Source organism: Echinops telfairi, unplaced genomic scaffold (genome assembly GCF_000313985.2).
Source record: "Echinops telfairi isolate 266 unplaced genomic scaffold, ASM31398v2 ScPeMD7_7407;HRSCAF=8445, whole genome shotgun sequence".
Taxonomy (NCBI): Eukaryota; Metazoa; Chordata; class Mammalia; order Afrosoricida; family Tenrecidae; genus Echinops; species Echinops telfairi.
Genome location: NW_022111307.1, coordinates 8,634,558 through 8,646,830, shown reverse-complemented (window position 1 = coordinate 8,646,830; position 12,273 = coordinate 8,634,558). Strand labels below are relative to the sequence as shown.

The window sequence follows — 12,273 nt, the reverse complement described above, 5'->3', positions numbered from 1 at the left end:
GCGGAAGGAACGTTCTCTCCCTGCGATCTTGGCGTCCTCTCTTCTGACAATCATTCCAAGCCAGTGATTCATAGTAAACACTTCCACTTTAAAGGCATTCTTGTTCTTCCCCAGTAACTTAACACCATATTGTTTGAGTACTCAGCGATCTCACCCTTATTTTTAAATGGTTCTGTAGAAATTTTCAGAAATCCCCAGACGTGGCGTATGAGCCCTCGTGTTCCAACCACCTAGCTTTCACAGTTCCTGAGAGCCTGAGCTCAGAAACTCTCCTTCTCTCAGCTCTGACGCACAGTCACATTCCTCCACCCACAAGCTCACAGTCCCTCCCCAAGAGGATCGTGTTGTGGACAGAACAGCCCTCCTGTCACTCCTCGTTGCTGACAGTTTCCAATAAATTGTCACTTTCAAGCCAGTCATCTCTGCTTTCGTGTTGCATTTTGCCCCTGGCGTGGAGAAGCAGTTAAGAGAGTTGGGTGTAACGCCTATGTCTGTCAGGTTTCTGTCATGAATGCTGGCTCTCTCCAGTCATGTGATGTCCATCCAGTCACTCGGCATTTCTAAGCCCTTATAGGATCACTTCTCTGTGAAAATAATGACATTACATTATATGGTCTGAGTTGAACTGCAAGGATTTAGTAATTGAATGTTTGTTATAAGGTTGGGGTTATTTTTCCATGTATAATTTTTTTTTCCCTCCCAACCTCTGCCCCCCATGGCCTGACCTCCCCCTATAATTTCTTTTATAATAAACATTTTTTTTGTTATTGCAATATTTAACATGTGGGTTTAGCTTCAAGTAAAGAGAGGTTACATGAGTCCTAGGGGGAAGTGATTTTCTCATTGATGCGTCATGAAAACACTTTATCCGAGATGCAAGAGGGACATGGATAAACGTGTTCATATCTACTTTTCCCTAGAGAACCTCCTTTTCACCTGACCAGAAGAGGCTGGGGTGAGTTTCCTGTCAGAGTTCAAGTTCATTTTAAGGACAGCCAGAACAAGAGGATAGATATCATACATAATCTGAAGGTATTGTAACAAAACATTTCTCCCTAGACATGAAGTGTCCCTTTTCACTTCGTAGCTCGAGCAGTGGTATCAGGTCTTCTGAAGAAAGTGGGCCGTTACAAAAGAAGCCGAGGGCCCTGCCCAGTGCAGGGAGCTTCCTGCTGAGGGCAGTGTTGGTTTAGTGGCAGAAATTTCCCCCTGGCGTGAGTGAGCTTGTCGGGCATTGAGATCCAAGCTTGGGCACCGCTCCTCTGGTCATTGGAGGCTTGTGGTGCTGTGATGTGAAGCAGGTTTCAGCCGTTTCCAGACTAACATCCTGTGGGGAATGGCCTGTTCATCTAATTATGAAAGACAGCCGGTGAAAGCCCACAAGTCAGAGGCCGAGTTGGTGGCAACCAACAACGCACTCAAACAAACCCCAAGCTCTCTGCCATCGAGTTGATTCTGACTCAGAGACCCCATAGTTCAAAGTAGAAATGCCCCTTTGGGTTTCTAAGACTGTGCATCTGTGCAGGAGTCGTAAACCTCATCTTTCTCATGAGGAGTGGCCGGTGGGTTCAAACTGCTAACCTTGTGGTTAGCAGATCAATGCATAATCCACTACACCAATAGAGCTCCTTCTAATAACATCATGATTCTTGCCACACCATTCTTTTGTCCTTGTGATAGAACTGGGGCCATGCTTTACGGCACCGCGTAGATTTGCGAAGATGAACTGATTAGCTAATAGAAGACTTGACTCTGATTAGATCTCACCAGGCTTATTTGGGGCCAATTTACTATAACACTTTTTGAAATCTCTTTACACTCGCTTAAAATGAGACAGATAATAAGACATATATCTTTGTACCATAAGGCTTTATAAGGAAGACAAAAAGTATCCATATTATTTAAATTAGGAAGTACAAGGCTATAATGATTTTGATGTGCTTTGCAGTAAATCTTTGCTGATATATTCACCCGGCTTATTATGTAGCCATTAGAAATTAAATTTATGAAGTGTTTGCTTTCCCTGGGAAAACACTACCATTGTAGTTGGTGAAAAGCACAGATTGTAAAACTGGTATGAGGGCAGCTATTAATTTTAAAAGGTATAAAATCCAGAAAGGAAATCTACAAAATAATGAGATTATTTTTCAATCTCATTATTTTGAAATAAGGAGGCAATTTTCCCTCCTATTTTTTAAAAAAATATTTTCCAGCTTTATAGATAGTAAACATATTTAATTTCTATAATTGAAAGACAAGCCATTATTTTTCCCTGGCCCTCTCTATAGTAGTTTCATGTGCATTGTTCTGTACATGTAACCCTAATATTTTATTTTTCCCAAAGCATTCAATTTGTTGATTGTTTACCAGATTTCTCCCATAAATTTTATCCCAATATTGAACAAAAAAGTTGAGCGTATGTCTGTAGGATTTTTTTTTTCCTTTAGGTCTACAAATGTACCCTTTTCAACCATAAAGCGTGCTAAAATTTGCCCTCCTCTGGTGAGGGCTTAACTTGACGTGTAAGTTATGTCGTAGAGATTACTGTAAAACTCAATTGCCTTCACTCGCCATTATGTACCTGAGACCAAGTAGAGAGCATAGGGCCGCTTTGCTCAGGGCGGGCGCTGTCCTGCCTACAGGAGGAAGGTGTCCCCAGTTGGGCTGCTCTTCAAGCTTTCTACTTATCTCTGAAGTCACAGCGGACCCAGCCCTAACCCCTAACATGAAGAACTGTTCGCAGGCTTTTATATGTCCTGTTGTGCATATCAGCGTTCTTGGCAGATTGAGGTATGTCTTACCAGTTTTTCTGAAAAACTTAATTTTACTTATTATCTACTGACTTCGAGATCGTAAACACCTGTTAAGTGGTTGTGTGCGCTTCATCTGCACTGGAATGTCATCCTCTCTCATTTCTGTGGTAATGCTCAGGGCCACCTGTGAGTCTTTTTTTGTTCGAAACACTCATTGTGACCGGTGTTCTTTCTTTATAGCCTCTCACAGTCTGCCCTTCCCACGATTGGGAAGCTGCTATTCCGATCTGTTTCCTGGTTGTGATCCTTAATTCTAGCCCGTCTTCCCTTCATGCTGTTCCTTACACCACGATCACACCATCAAACCCACCATCACAGAGTCGTCGTCACTCCTAGCCACCCTGTGGGACAGAGGAGACTTCTCCTGTGTGTTTCCAGGACTGTAGCATGGGAATGGGAAGCCTCATTTAGATACAGAGCAACAACCTTCCAGCTGACCAGCCCCACATGTAGCCAGCTCTGCCAAGAAGGAGTCCATTCATTGTCCTGTTCCTCAGAAATCTTGACTGAACTCCTTTCAAGTTCAAAGTCCCCACCCAACGATTGGGAGCTCTTCACATGGTGACGGAGCATCCTCCTGAATTCGCTCACACAGATGCCCTGCGTGAGGGTCATTCTGCAGTCGGCCGCTCTGTCTGCCCCAGGAATGCCGGCTCTTCTGACCGCAGGGGTTCAGTGGTCTCTCAGTGCCTGTTTGAGTCATTTCCTTTCTTCACGTTCCTGTTCTCTCTGAGACTTTTCCTGGGCTTTCTGTGCGCTGCCAAATTCCGTAGCACATAACAGCCTGTGCTTAGCCACCCTCGTGGAACGCAGTCCTCACCAAGACAGCCACCAACCCATCGACTCAGTCAGTGAATGCATTCTTTTTGTCTTGAACCCATCTGCTAGTTTTGATTTCTTACAAAACTCTGGTTTGTAAGAACCCTACAAATGTTGGATGATACCCTTTGTACCTTCCCTGACATCTTTTCTTCTCCAGACAAAATCTGTTCCTTTAAATTTCTTATATGCCAAACTGCCCTGTTCCTTTTGCCATTTTGGTACTGCTATTATTTCCCTGCTCCTCTCTCCCTGCCCCTCTCTCCCAAATACATTCCATGACTGAGACATAGACCAGAGCCAGATTATAAAGACACTGGGTTCTGGAGGATTGGAAAATGGGTGTAACTTAAAATTGCTCTTATTTCCCTCCCACCCCCACTCTAAATATCTTGTTGTGTTTTCAGGAAGGGTTTTGACAGCCCTTTAGGTTCCCATTCAACAATGGCTGCAGTTTGTCCAGGACCTAGGCTACATTCTTCACGTTGGCTGCACATTCTCCTCATTTCCTTCTGGTGGCTCCTTTCTCTGGAGCCTAGTGTCCCTCCCTACCCACTCACATGCTCATGCTTGCTTCAAAGTACCTGTTGACTGGTCTTATAGGCAGGTTTTTCTTGTTCTTTTATTAACAGTCATTTTATTGGGGGCTCTTAACAGCTCTTTTTCCATACATCAATTGTATTAAGCATATTTGTACATATGATGCTATCATTTCCAAGACATTTTCTACTTAATCCTGTGGTATAAATTCCTCTTTTATCCCTTTCCTCCCCTGCCCTCTCGCCCTCATGAATCCTTGATCAATTATATATTATTTCTTATCTTACACTGTCCGTTGTCTCCCTTCACCCACATTTGTTTTTCGTTCCCTTGGTGTGTGGGGGGCTCTATGTCCAACTTTGTGATGGGTTTCCCCTTTCTCCCCATTCCCCCTCCGTGGCCATCCCCCTACCCTCATGATAACGCTTCTCCTGCTGTTCCTGAGGGGTTGATCTGTCCTGAATTCCATGTGTTGAGAGCTCTTATCTGTACTACTGTGTGGTCAAGCCAGATTTATAAGGTAGAACTGGGTCATGGTGGTCAGGGGAGGAAGCATTGAGGAACTGGAGGAATGATGTGTGACTTGTCAGTGCTATACTGCACCGTGGTTGAATCATTCCTTCCTTATAACCCTTCTGAGGGGGATATCTAATTGTCAACAGATGGGCTTTGGGTCTCCACCCCAATGTGCCTCGTTCACATTGATATAGTTGTTTGTTTTGGATTTCTTGATACCTGATCCTGTCAACACCTCATGATCACACAGACTGGTGTGCTTCTTCCATGTGAGCTTATTTGCTTCCCTGCTAGATGGCTGCTTGTTTAATTTCAAGCCTTTAAGACCCCAGATGCTATATCTTTTGATAGCCGGGCAGCACCCGCTTTGTCTCCAGCGATCATGTTGGGAAGATGAGTATTAAAGAGTACCAGGTTATCAGAAAAAAGTGTTCTTGTGTTATGGGAGGCCTTGAATAGAGGCCCAAAGTCTGTCTGCTAACATAGTACTTAACATATAAATATATGTACATTGACCTCTATCCCTTTCACTATAAATTAATATATTTACTTATATATATGCTTGTAGCTATACTGCTATAAATAGCTTTTGCTTCTATTTCTTTTTTTCCTTTCACCTTCCTTCTTTCCCACTATCATGTTCTCCATTCGGCAGTCAGTAATTCCTCCTGGATACATTACATAATGCCACTAGGCATTATGCACCCTCCTTATCACCGATTTTAGATATCTTGCTATTCCCTTATCTCTGGGTTTGTTGTTGATCCCATGTCCCCCCAGAACCGCCAGTCCTGATTCTCTCCTTGGGGTTGTATGCCTGCCTGTCTTATACAGTGTATTAGTCTGGGTACTTTGGAGAAACACATCCACGGCAACTCATATATAAGAGAGTTTTATGTAAAGAAAATGTGCATCACGAAAACATCCCAACCCAATGCTGCCCAAGCCAACAAGTTGAACATTAACCCATTAACCCAACACCAGTCCACAAAGTCTTCCACCTCACAAAACAGAGGCAGTGATGCCGACTGCAGGAGGAAAGCTGAGTCAGTGAACGAACAAGCATCTCAGCAGTAGCAGGGGTCTCCACACGGCTGCTCCAGCACCCAGGGCTGCATCGGGATAGGTCCATGTGTCTTCTCCTTGGGGATGTCTTGTAGGAAGTCAATCTTGCTAGCTGAAGCAGGGAGCTGCTAAGGCAGCTGCACCCGCTGCAACCATCACAAAACAAGAGACCTGAGAACTAGAAAGGCGAGGCTTCACCACCCATTTCTCCCTCCGCCTTTCAACCAACCCCACATGTGATTATCGGCCAGGCTGGCACAATTAACTAACTCATACAGATAGAGAGCGAAAGAAAAACAAAAATAAACAAGGAAAAAAACCGATAGATAGTTCCAGATCTGTCTGCTGACCCTTAAGTATGTTTCCGATCAAGTCTGATGAGGTGCTAAGCTCTGTCTCCCAAGTCAGAGTTTATGTTCAGGATTCCTCGGGGACTTGGTTACTTTGCTCCCCTTGCTGCCCTGTTACACTCACTCCCTTTGTGGTTCACCCTGCTGTACATGGGACCCACCAGGCTCACTTTCCACTCAGTGTCTCCAGTGCTGTCCCTCGTAGCACTATGAGCCAGTGGGGGAGCATCGTGTCTCGTGGTGGGGCTGGCCCTGCAGTCCTCTCTGCACTGACTACTCCAAGCAGGGATGTCCCTGGTGCTTGGTGGGCCTTGGTGAGGTTCTCTCTCTCCCCTCTTAGTTCGCAGCATTGTGGTCTGGACAGACCTGCCTCTCTCCCCCGGACTCTGTCTTCAGTGCTGTACTCTGTATTGCCTTCTGAGGAGTGGGTTAACATAGCTTGGCTTGGGACCAGCCCGTCCTCTGTCTCCATGCCAGTGTACTGCCCTCAAGACTTGGTGCTCTGGGATGGGGTCTGGTCCCTCTCTCCTTTCCTAATTAACCTTCCCTGTGGGTGTATTAGTGCCCTGTTCCCCATCACCCTCATTTCCCCCCCCTCTTTTTTTCTTCCCCCTCTCTTTCACCTTATAGGCAGGTTTTTCAAGGAGCACATTATACTCATTGTTTTCTGGGCCAGTTTGTTATTTAGCTGCAAGGTGACCTGGGTTCATGGTATCTCAGAGCAGCAGTCTCTACCCCCAGTTCACATCTGGTATGTTTTCTTGTTTTTGTTTTAGGAATTTGCAGTTCTGTTTCACATTTTCTGCCATTTCATCAGTGGCTTTCTCGTGACCCTGATTAGCATGGTTGGTAGGGGTAGCTGGGAGCCACTTAGTTCTGGTATCAGGGTAGGTGAAGCTGGGCTTCACGTAGAACAGCGGTAGGGAGTGTTAAGCCCACTGGCTGCATAAGGCCCACAAAATCATCAGTACCAGCTAACATCACTCGCCTCACTAAAGAGAGACAGTTCCAGCTATCACATTCTCACTGCCTTTGAGACAGTGCTAACTCATGGGGACCTTAGAGGACAGGGCAGAACTGCCCCCACGAGTTCCTGAGACTAACTTTATGAGAGGAGGAAACCCCATCTTTCTTCAGCAGAGCGGCTGGTGGTTTCGAACTGCTGATGATATTGTTAGAAGCCCAACGTGTAACCACTATGCCATCAGAGCTCCTGAGGCATCATGTTAGGGCTGAGTTAATGAAAAGTTTGACTAGTACGGCCCGAGAATGTCCAGCATCCAATGGCCTTTGGCAGGGAGAAGTTTCCCGCCCCTGAAACAGTATTTGCTCCACAGACTAGTGTCGTCTAGCCTTCTGTTTTGCTTCATACGAGAGAGGCCCATAGCTGTATGCCCTCGTCTGTTTGACAATCACGCTATTTGCTAAGACTTGAGTATTAAAGCCCAGATCCTTTCTTTGGAACAACTGTTAATCGCCCTGTAATGTTTTCGTCTTACGAACGTTAATCTCATGACCATGTCACTGTGACCCCGTGCCGGCTGCTGAGGAGCTCACGAAGACTTGAAACCCATCTGGCTTCTTTTTTGCCCCTTTCGCTTTGCTTTCCTCCCAGCTTCATCATTGTTTCTTCGACTCTCCAGGTGCAATATTTACATCGTTAAGCTCTCATAAATCCTTTTAAAAATGGTGATGTAAATAAGCTTAAAACTAGTAATAAGAGGGGAGCGGGAGGGAGGGGGGAAAATGAGCTGATGCCAGGGGCTTAAGTGGAGAGCAAATGTTTTGAGACTGATGAGGGCAATGAATGTACAAATGTGCTTTACACAATTGATGTATATATGGATCGTGATAAGGGTTGTATGAGCCCCCAATAAAATGATTAAAAAACAAACAAACAAATACCTAGTAATAAGAATTTAGTTTCTTTGTATGTAACTATAAATTCTTTTGTTACCGTATTAACATATTCCTTCAGTGTATGTACTTTTCTTTCCTCCAAAATAGCATCCATGATGTTAATGTACTTAAAGGTAATCAGTCTAAACATTGAATGAGAATTTAGGCAGTGCAAACCCAAAACCTAACAGACTCACTGCCAGTTAAGGGATTCCAGCTCATAGCAACCCAGTGGACAGAGGAGCGCTGCCCTCGAGGACTCCCCGGCTGCACATCATTGTGGACGCAGTCTGGCACGAGTCGATGCTGGTGCCTGGTGACCCTGAGCCTGAGTAGAGCTGCCTCGTGGGCTTCCGGCCCTCTGTCCTCACAGGAGTACAAAGCCCCGTCTTCCTCCCGAGGAGCAGCGGGCGGCTCTGATGGCTGCCTGATGTGGGACCACCACGCACACCCTCGGCTCTGGGCTTTAGAAATGATAACCACCACCCACCTATATATTGTTTTCATCAATGTAACGCACTTTTTTCTCCTCAGAAAATTAGAGGGCTTGTATCGATGTGATAAATTGATCGTTTACATTATGATGAAAATAGATTCTGTGGTGAATGGAGTGTCAGCTGTGATTTGCGAGTGAACACGGTGGAAATGACAGTCTTCCTCTTGTCTTTCAATAGCTGGATAGGACGTACACTGGCTTGCAGACGCTGGGAGCAGAGACGGTAGGTGTTTTCCTGTGCTGTGATTTAGGAAGAAGTAGAATGAAAATCGTTCATTTTCAATGAGAAAAAATACTCAAGTGCTAGATTTGAAAATAATTGAGCTCCACCCCATTAAAAAATATATATCAGCAGTAGTCATTATTACTGTGTAGGGAAATGCACTGTGTCATTTGGGAAGGTACGGACGGTATTTACTGAGTCCTGATCTAGATGCTGGAGATATAGAAATTGCTACAACGGACTCCTGCCCTTCAGGGGTGGCAGCCGTGCCAGTGTTGAGAGTAGGAGCAGGTGATCAGTAGCAGTAACTTGGGTCTAAGAGAGGTCCGTGGAGGAGATCTGAGGAGCGGCATGTTGGCGGGCAGGCTTTGGGCTCTGGGTGACCTTGCTGCTGGACTCACAGGCCCTGTTGCCCGGCTGTGTAGGTGGTGGATGTTGAGCTCCACCGGCACTCTCTTGGAGAAGACTACATCTGCCCACAGCCCTCTGAATCCGACGTCTCTGACGCGCCCCCGTCCTTGCCTTTAACCATTCCAGCCCCGGTGAAAGCTTCCTCTCCCATCAAGCGGTCACTCGAGCCCGTGCGCGGTTCCTCTGGGGAAAAGGGTAAGAGCAGCTCTTCTGGCAGAGGCCCTCGTGGGCCGCCTTTCCGGCTACGAGTATGTGGGAAACAATTTTCCCATAGATAGATCTGCCACTTCTTCCTACACAGTTCTATTATGGGAGCAGCCATATCTCTGCTCCCTTCAGAAAAGGTGTGTTTTACAAAGCTTAACAATATTTTATAGCGTGAAACCCAACCCACTGCCATCAGCTGGTTCCAGCTCAAAGTGACCCCGCGTGGGGTTCCCAGCCGTTGGTCAAGGTTTGCAGGCGCGGCTGGCCTCATGCTTCTCCAGCTAGAGCACACGCCTCCAAAGAGCAGCGTGAATTTAGTCTTTGTTGGTGACAGGTACATCACCTTCTTTTGTCACTGGGAGGAGAAGACTGTTGTTTGGCCCCTGCTTAGGTACACAGGAAACTTGAAAACTTTGACCGTGGCTGTTTCTCATTTAATACGTACGTCAGCGCATAAGTAAGTAAGTGACCCTGTGCACCGTAGAACGAGACACTGTCCGCATAGTTGTTCCTCTGCTGGAGCGCGCTGTTGTAGCCACTGTGTCCGTCTCACTGAGGGCCTTCCCCCTTCCCTTCACCCTGTCCCGTCTTACCTGCACGCTGCCCTTCTCCAGGGCCTGTGCGCTCCTGACATGCCCGGGAGTGTGTAAGACAAAATCTGTGTATGAGCGGGCTTCAGAAAGTTCATGGGACAATGGAATTAAAAGATAATAAAGGTTTTCCATGAAAATTTTGAAGGCCCCCCTCCCCATAGAAAATTGATTCTAAACCGTGTTAATCTTAACTCCAAGCACACATTTTAACATGTTAATATAGGTATTCGTTCTTTTATGAAATCTCAACTTCATTCTCGTTAGATTTTAGCGTAAAGACTTTAAGGTGTTCTTCTGTGAATTTTTTGATTCTTAATGTAAAAAAGGGTAGAGCATAACGGATGCATGTGCTGTTTGTTACTGTGTGTGATTTAAGGTTGATGTCTCTTCTAATTTTAATTCAATAAAATTTTAATTAAAAATAATTCTAGGCATGATGTATACTTTTCATGCCCAAGTAGAAAACGGTCTGATAAGAAGTACTGTTGATTATTGATTGCACTTGCTTTACTGCTCATCGATTCTAAAAGGATGCCGACCTGATAGGGAGTTTTTATTGTCTGATTCCCTGTTTGGGATGGACCAGTTTTATTACTTCAAAAGGACCTCAGCCTTAGCATTTCCCGGTTTTATTTCAATCAGGATTATTCCCAGCGAACCCCGAAGCGGAGAGACAGACGGCATTTTATTCTCTGCCCTCGTCATTGGAGCGGACACCCACCAAAGTAACAGCCTTGCAGAAGGTCACCTTTTGTTCTCATGGTAATTCTGCTTTCCAGCCAATAGCGTCAAGCTGCAAAACTGTGCCCCCAAGTCAGGTTCCTCACCCTGAGTCGCCGGGAAAGTCCTTCCAGCCCATCACCAGGAGCTGCAAGATTGTCTCAGGTACGCCAAAGGCCCGCCCCGTGCCGCGCGCGTGCACGCGCGGGGTGACCAGACCCGGTTTTTGTCTGTTGAAGAAAGGGAGTTTACCGCTGCTGATAGCTCTGGGGAGTAGTCACTCAGACCGAAACAGGTCTGAATGTGGGAAAGAAATTAAAGCAAAATGTTCACAATTTTTGCCCCGACCTACCTTACTGGCAAAATCTTTGGTAGTGGACCTCCCGGAGGACTGGAACTCAGGGTTGCATAGACGGCAGCCTTGGCAGTTGTGAAGTTGGTAGTTCTTTGCCTCGGGGCAGCCTCACGTTTATGCTGGATAGCCCTCCGAAGCGTCGGCGCCAGTGTGTCCTCTGTGGGTTGGGCTGTTCCAACTCTGAAAAGATGTGAGGGGTAACTGAAACTATCCAGGCAATGAGACGGCTTCTACACAAAACTTAAAAGAAACACCTACAATTAGACAAGCAAACCGAAATGTATTCCTAGCCCTAGAAAGTGATGGAAAGTGTTAGCATAAACACGGATACTTGAAAGCCAGGAAAATGTTCCGTAAAGCAAGTCTATTAGAGGACAAGTCGATGGATGTTTAATTCTACCTTCCACATGGAAACATTCTGTCACTTGATACTTCAGGGATGGAATAACTGAATATATAAATTGATTCGAAGTTTAGTAAAACGTTCCATCAGTAAATAGTTAACCATTGAGACTGTCCTGTGAAAACTTGAATACCCTTTGAGACCGTTCTGTGGAAAACTTGAATAACCTTTGAGAGAGTTCTGTGGAAACTCAAGTTTCTCAGGATTTTGGCTGTGGTCGTGTTGTAAGACATTGGTGTAGGTGAGTGAATTTTATGTTTTCCTTTTGGAAATCAGTTGTAAATCAGGACACCTGGTTTCGAAGTCCAGCTGTTCACTACTAATTCCCTCCCTCAGTTGAGTGTTTTGTAAAGGAGCTGTAGTGGTGTACTGGTTAAGCAGGTAGCTGCTAATCAGAAGGTCAGCAGTTGGAACTCACCCCCCAACTCCATGGAAGAAAGATGAGGCTGTCTGTGCTTCCATAAAGACTACAGTCTTGGAGATCTTTTTTTTTAAATCTTTTAATCCCATTTTCTTTTTTTCCCCCTAATTTTATTAAGGGCTCATACAACTCTTACCACAATCCATATATACATCAATTGTGTAAAGAGCATTTGTACATTCATTGCCCTCATCATTCTCAAAACATTTCCTCTCTACTTAAGCCCCTGGCATTAGGTCCTCATTTTTCCCCTCCCTCTCCACTGCCCCCTCCCTCATGAGCCCTTGATAGTTTATAAATGATTATTTTGTCATATCTTGCCCTGTCTGACATCTCCCTTCACTCACTTTTCTGTTTTCCGTCCCCCAGGGAGGAGGTCACATATAATTCCTTGTAATCGGTTCCCTCTTTCCAACCTACTCTTCCTCTACCCTCCCAGTAT

At 45.4% G+C, this 12,273-nt stretch overlaps 1 protein-coding gene across 5 annotated transcripts in view; it reads left to right on the top strand.

Moving 5' to 3' along the window:
• The window catches only part of YEATS2 (YEATS domain containing 2), a 94,406-nt gene that overhangs the window by 34,467 nt on the left and 47,666 nt on the right, over window positions 1–12,273 (top strand). For all 5 annotated transcript variants that reach the window (XM_045296400.1, XM_045296398.1, XM_004713453.3 and 2 more), the window contains exons 8-11: window positions 921–1,032; window positions 8,677–8,721; window positions 9,147–9,327; window positions 10,575–10,817. In XM_045296400.1, coding sequence (XP_045152335.1) covers window positions 921–1,032; window positions 8,677–8,721; window positions 9,147–9,327; window positions 10,575–10,817 — 581 coding nt within the window. The remainder of the gene's footprint in view (window positions 1–920; window positions 1,033–8,676; window positions 8,722–9,146; window positions 9,328–10,574; window positions 10,818–12,273) is intronic.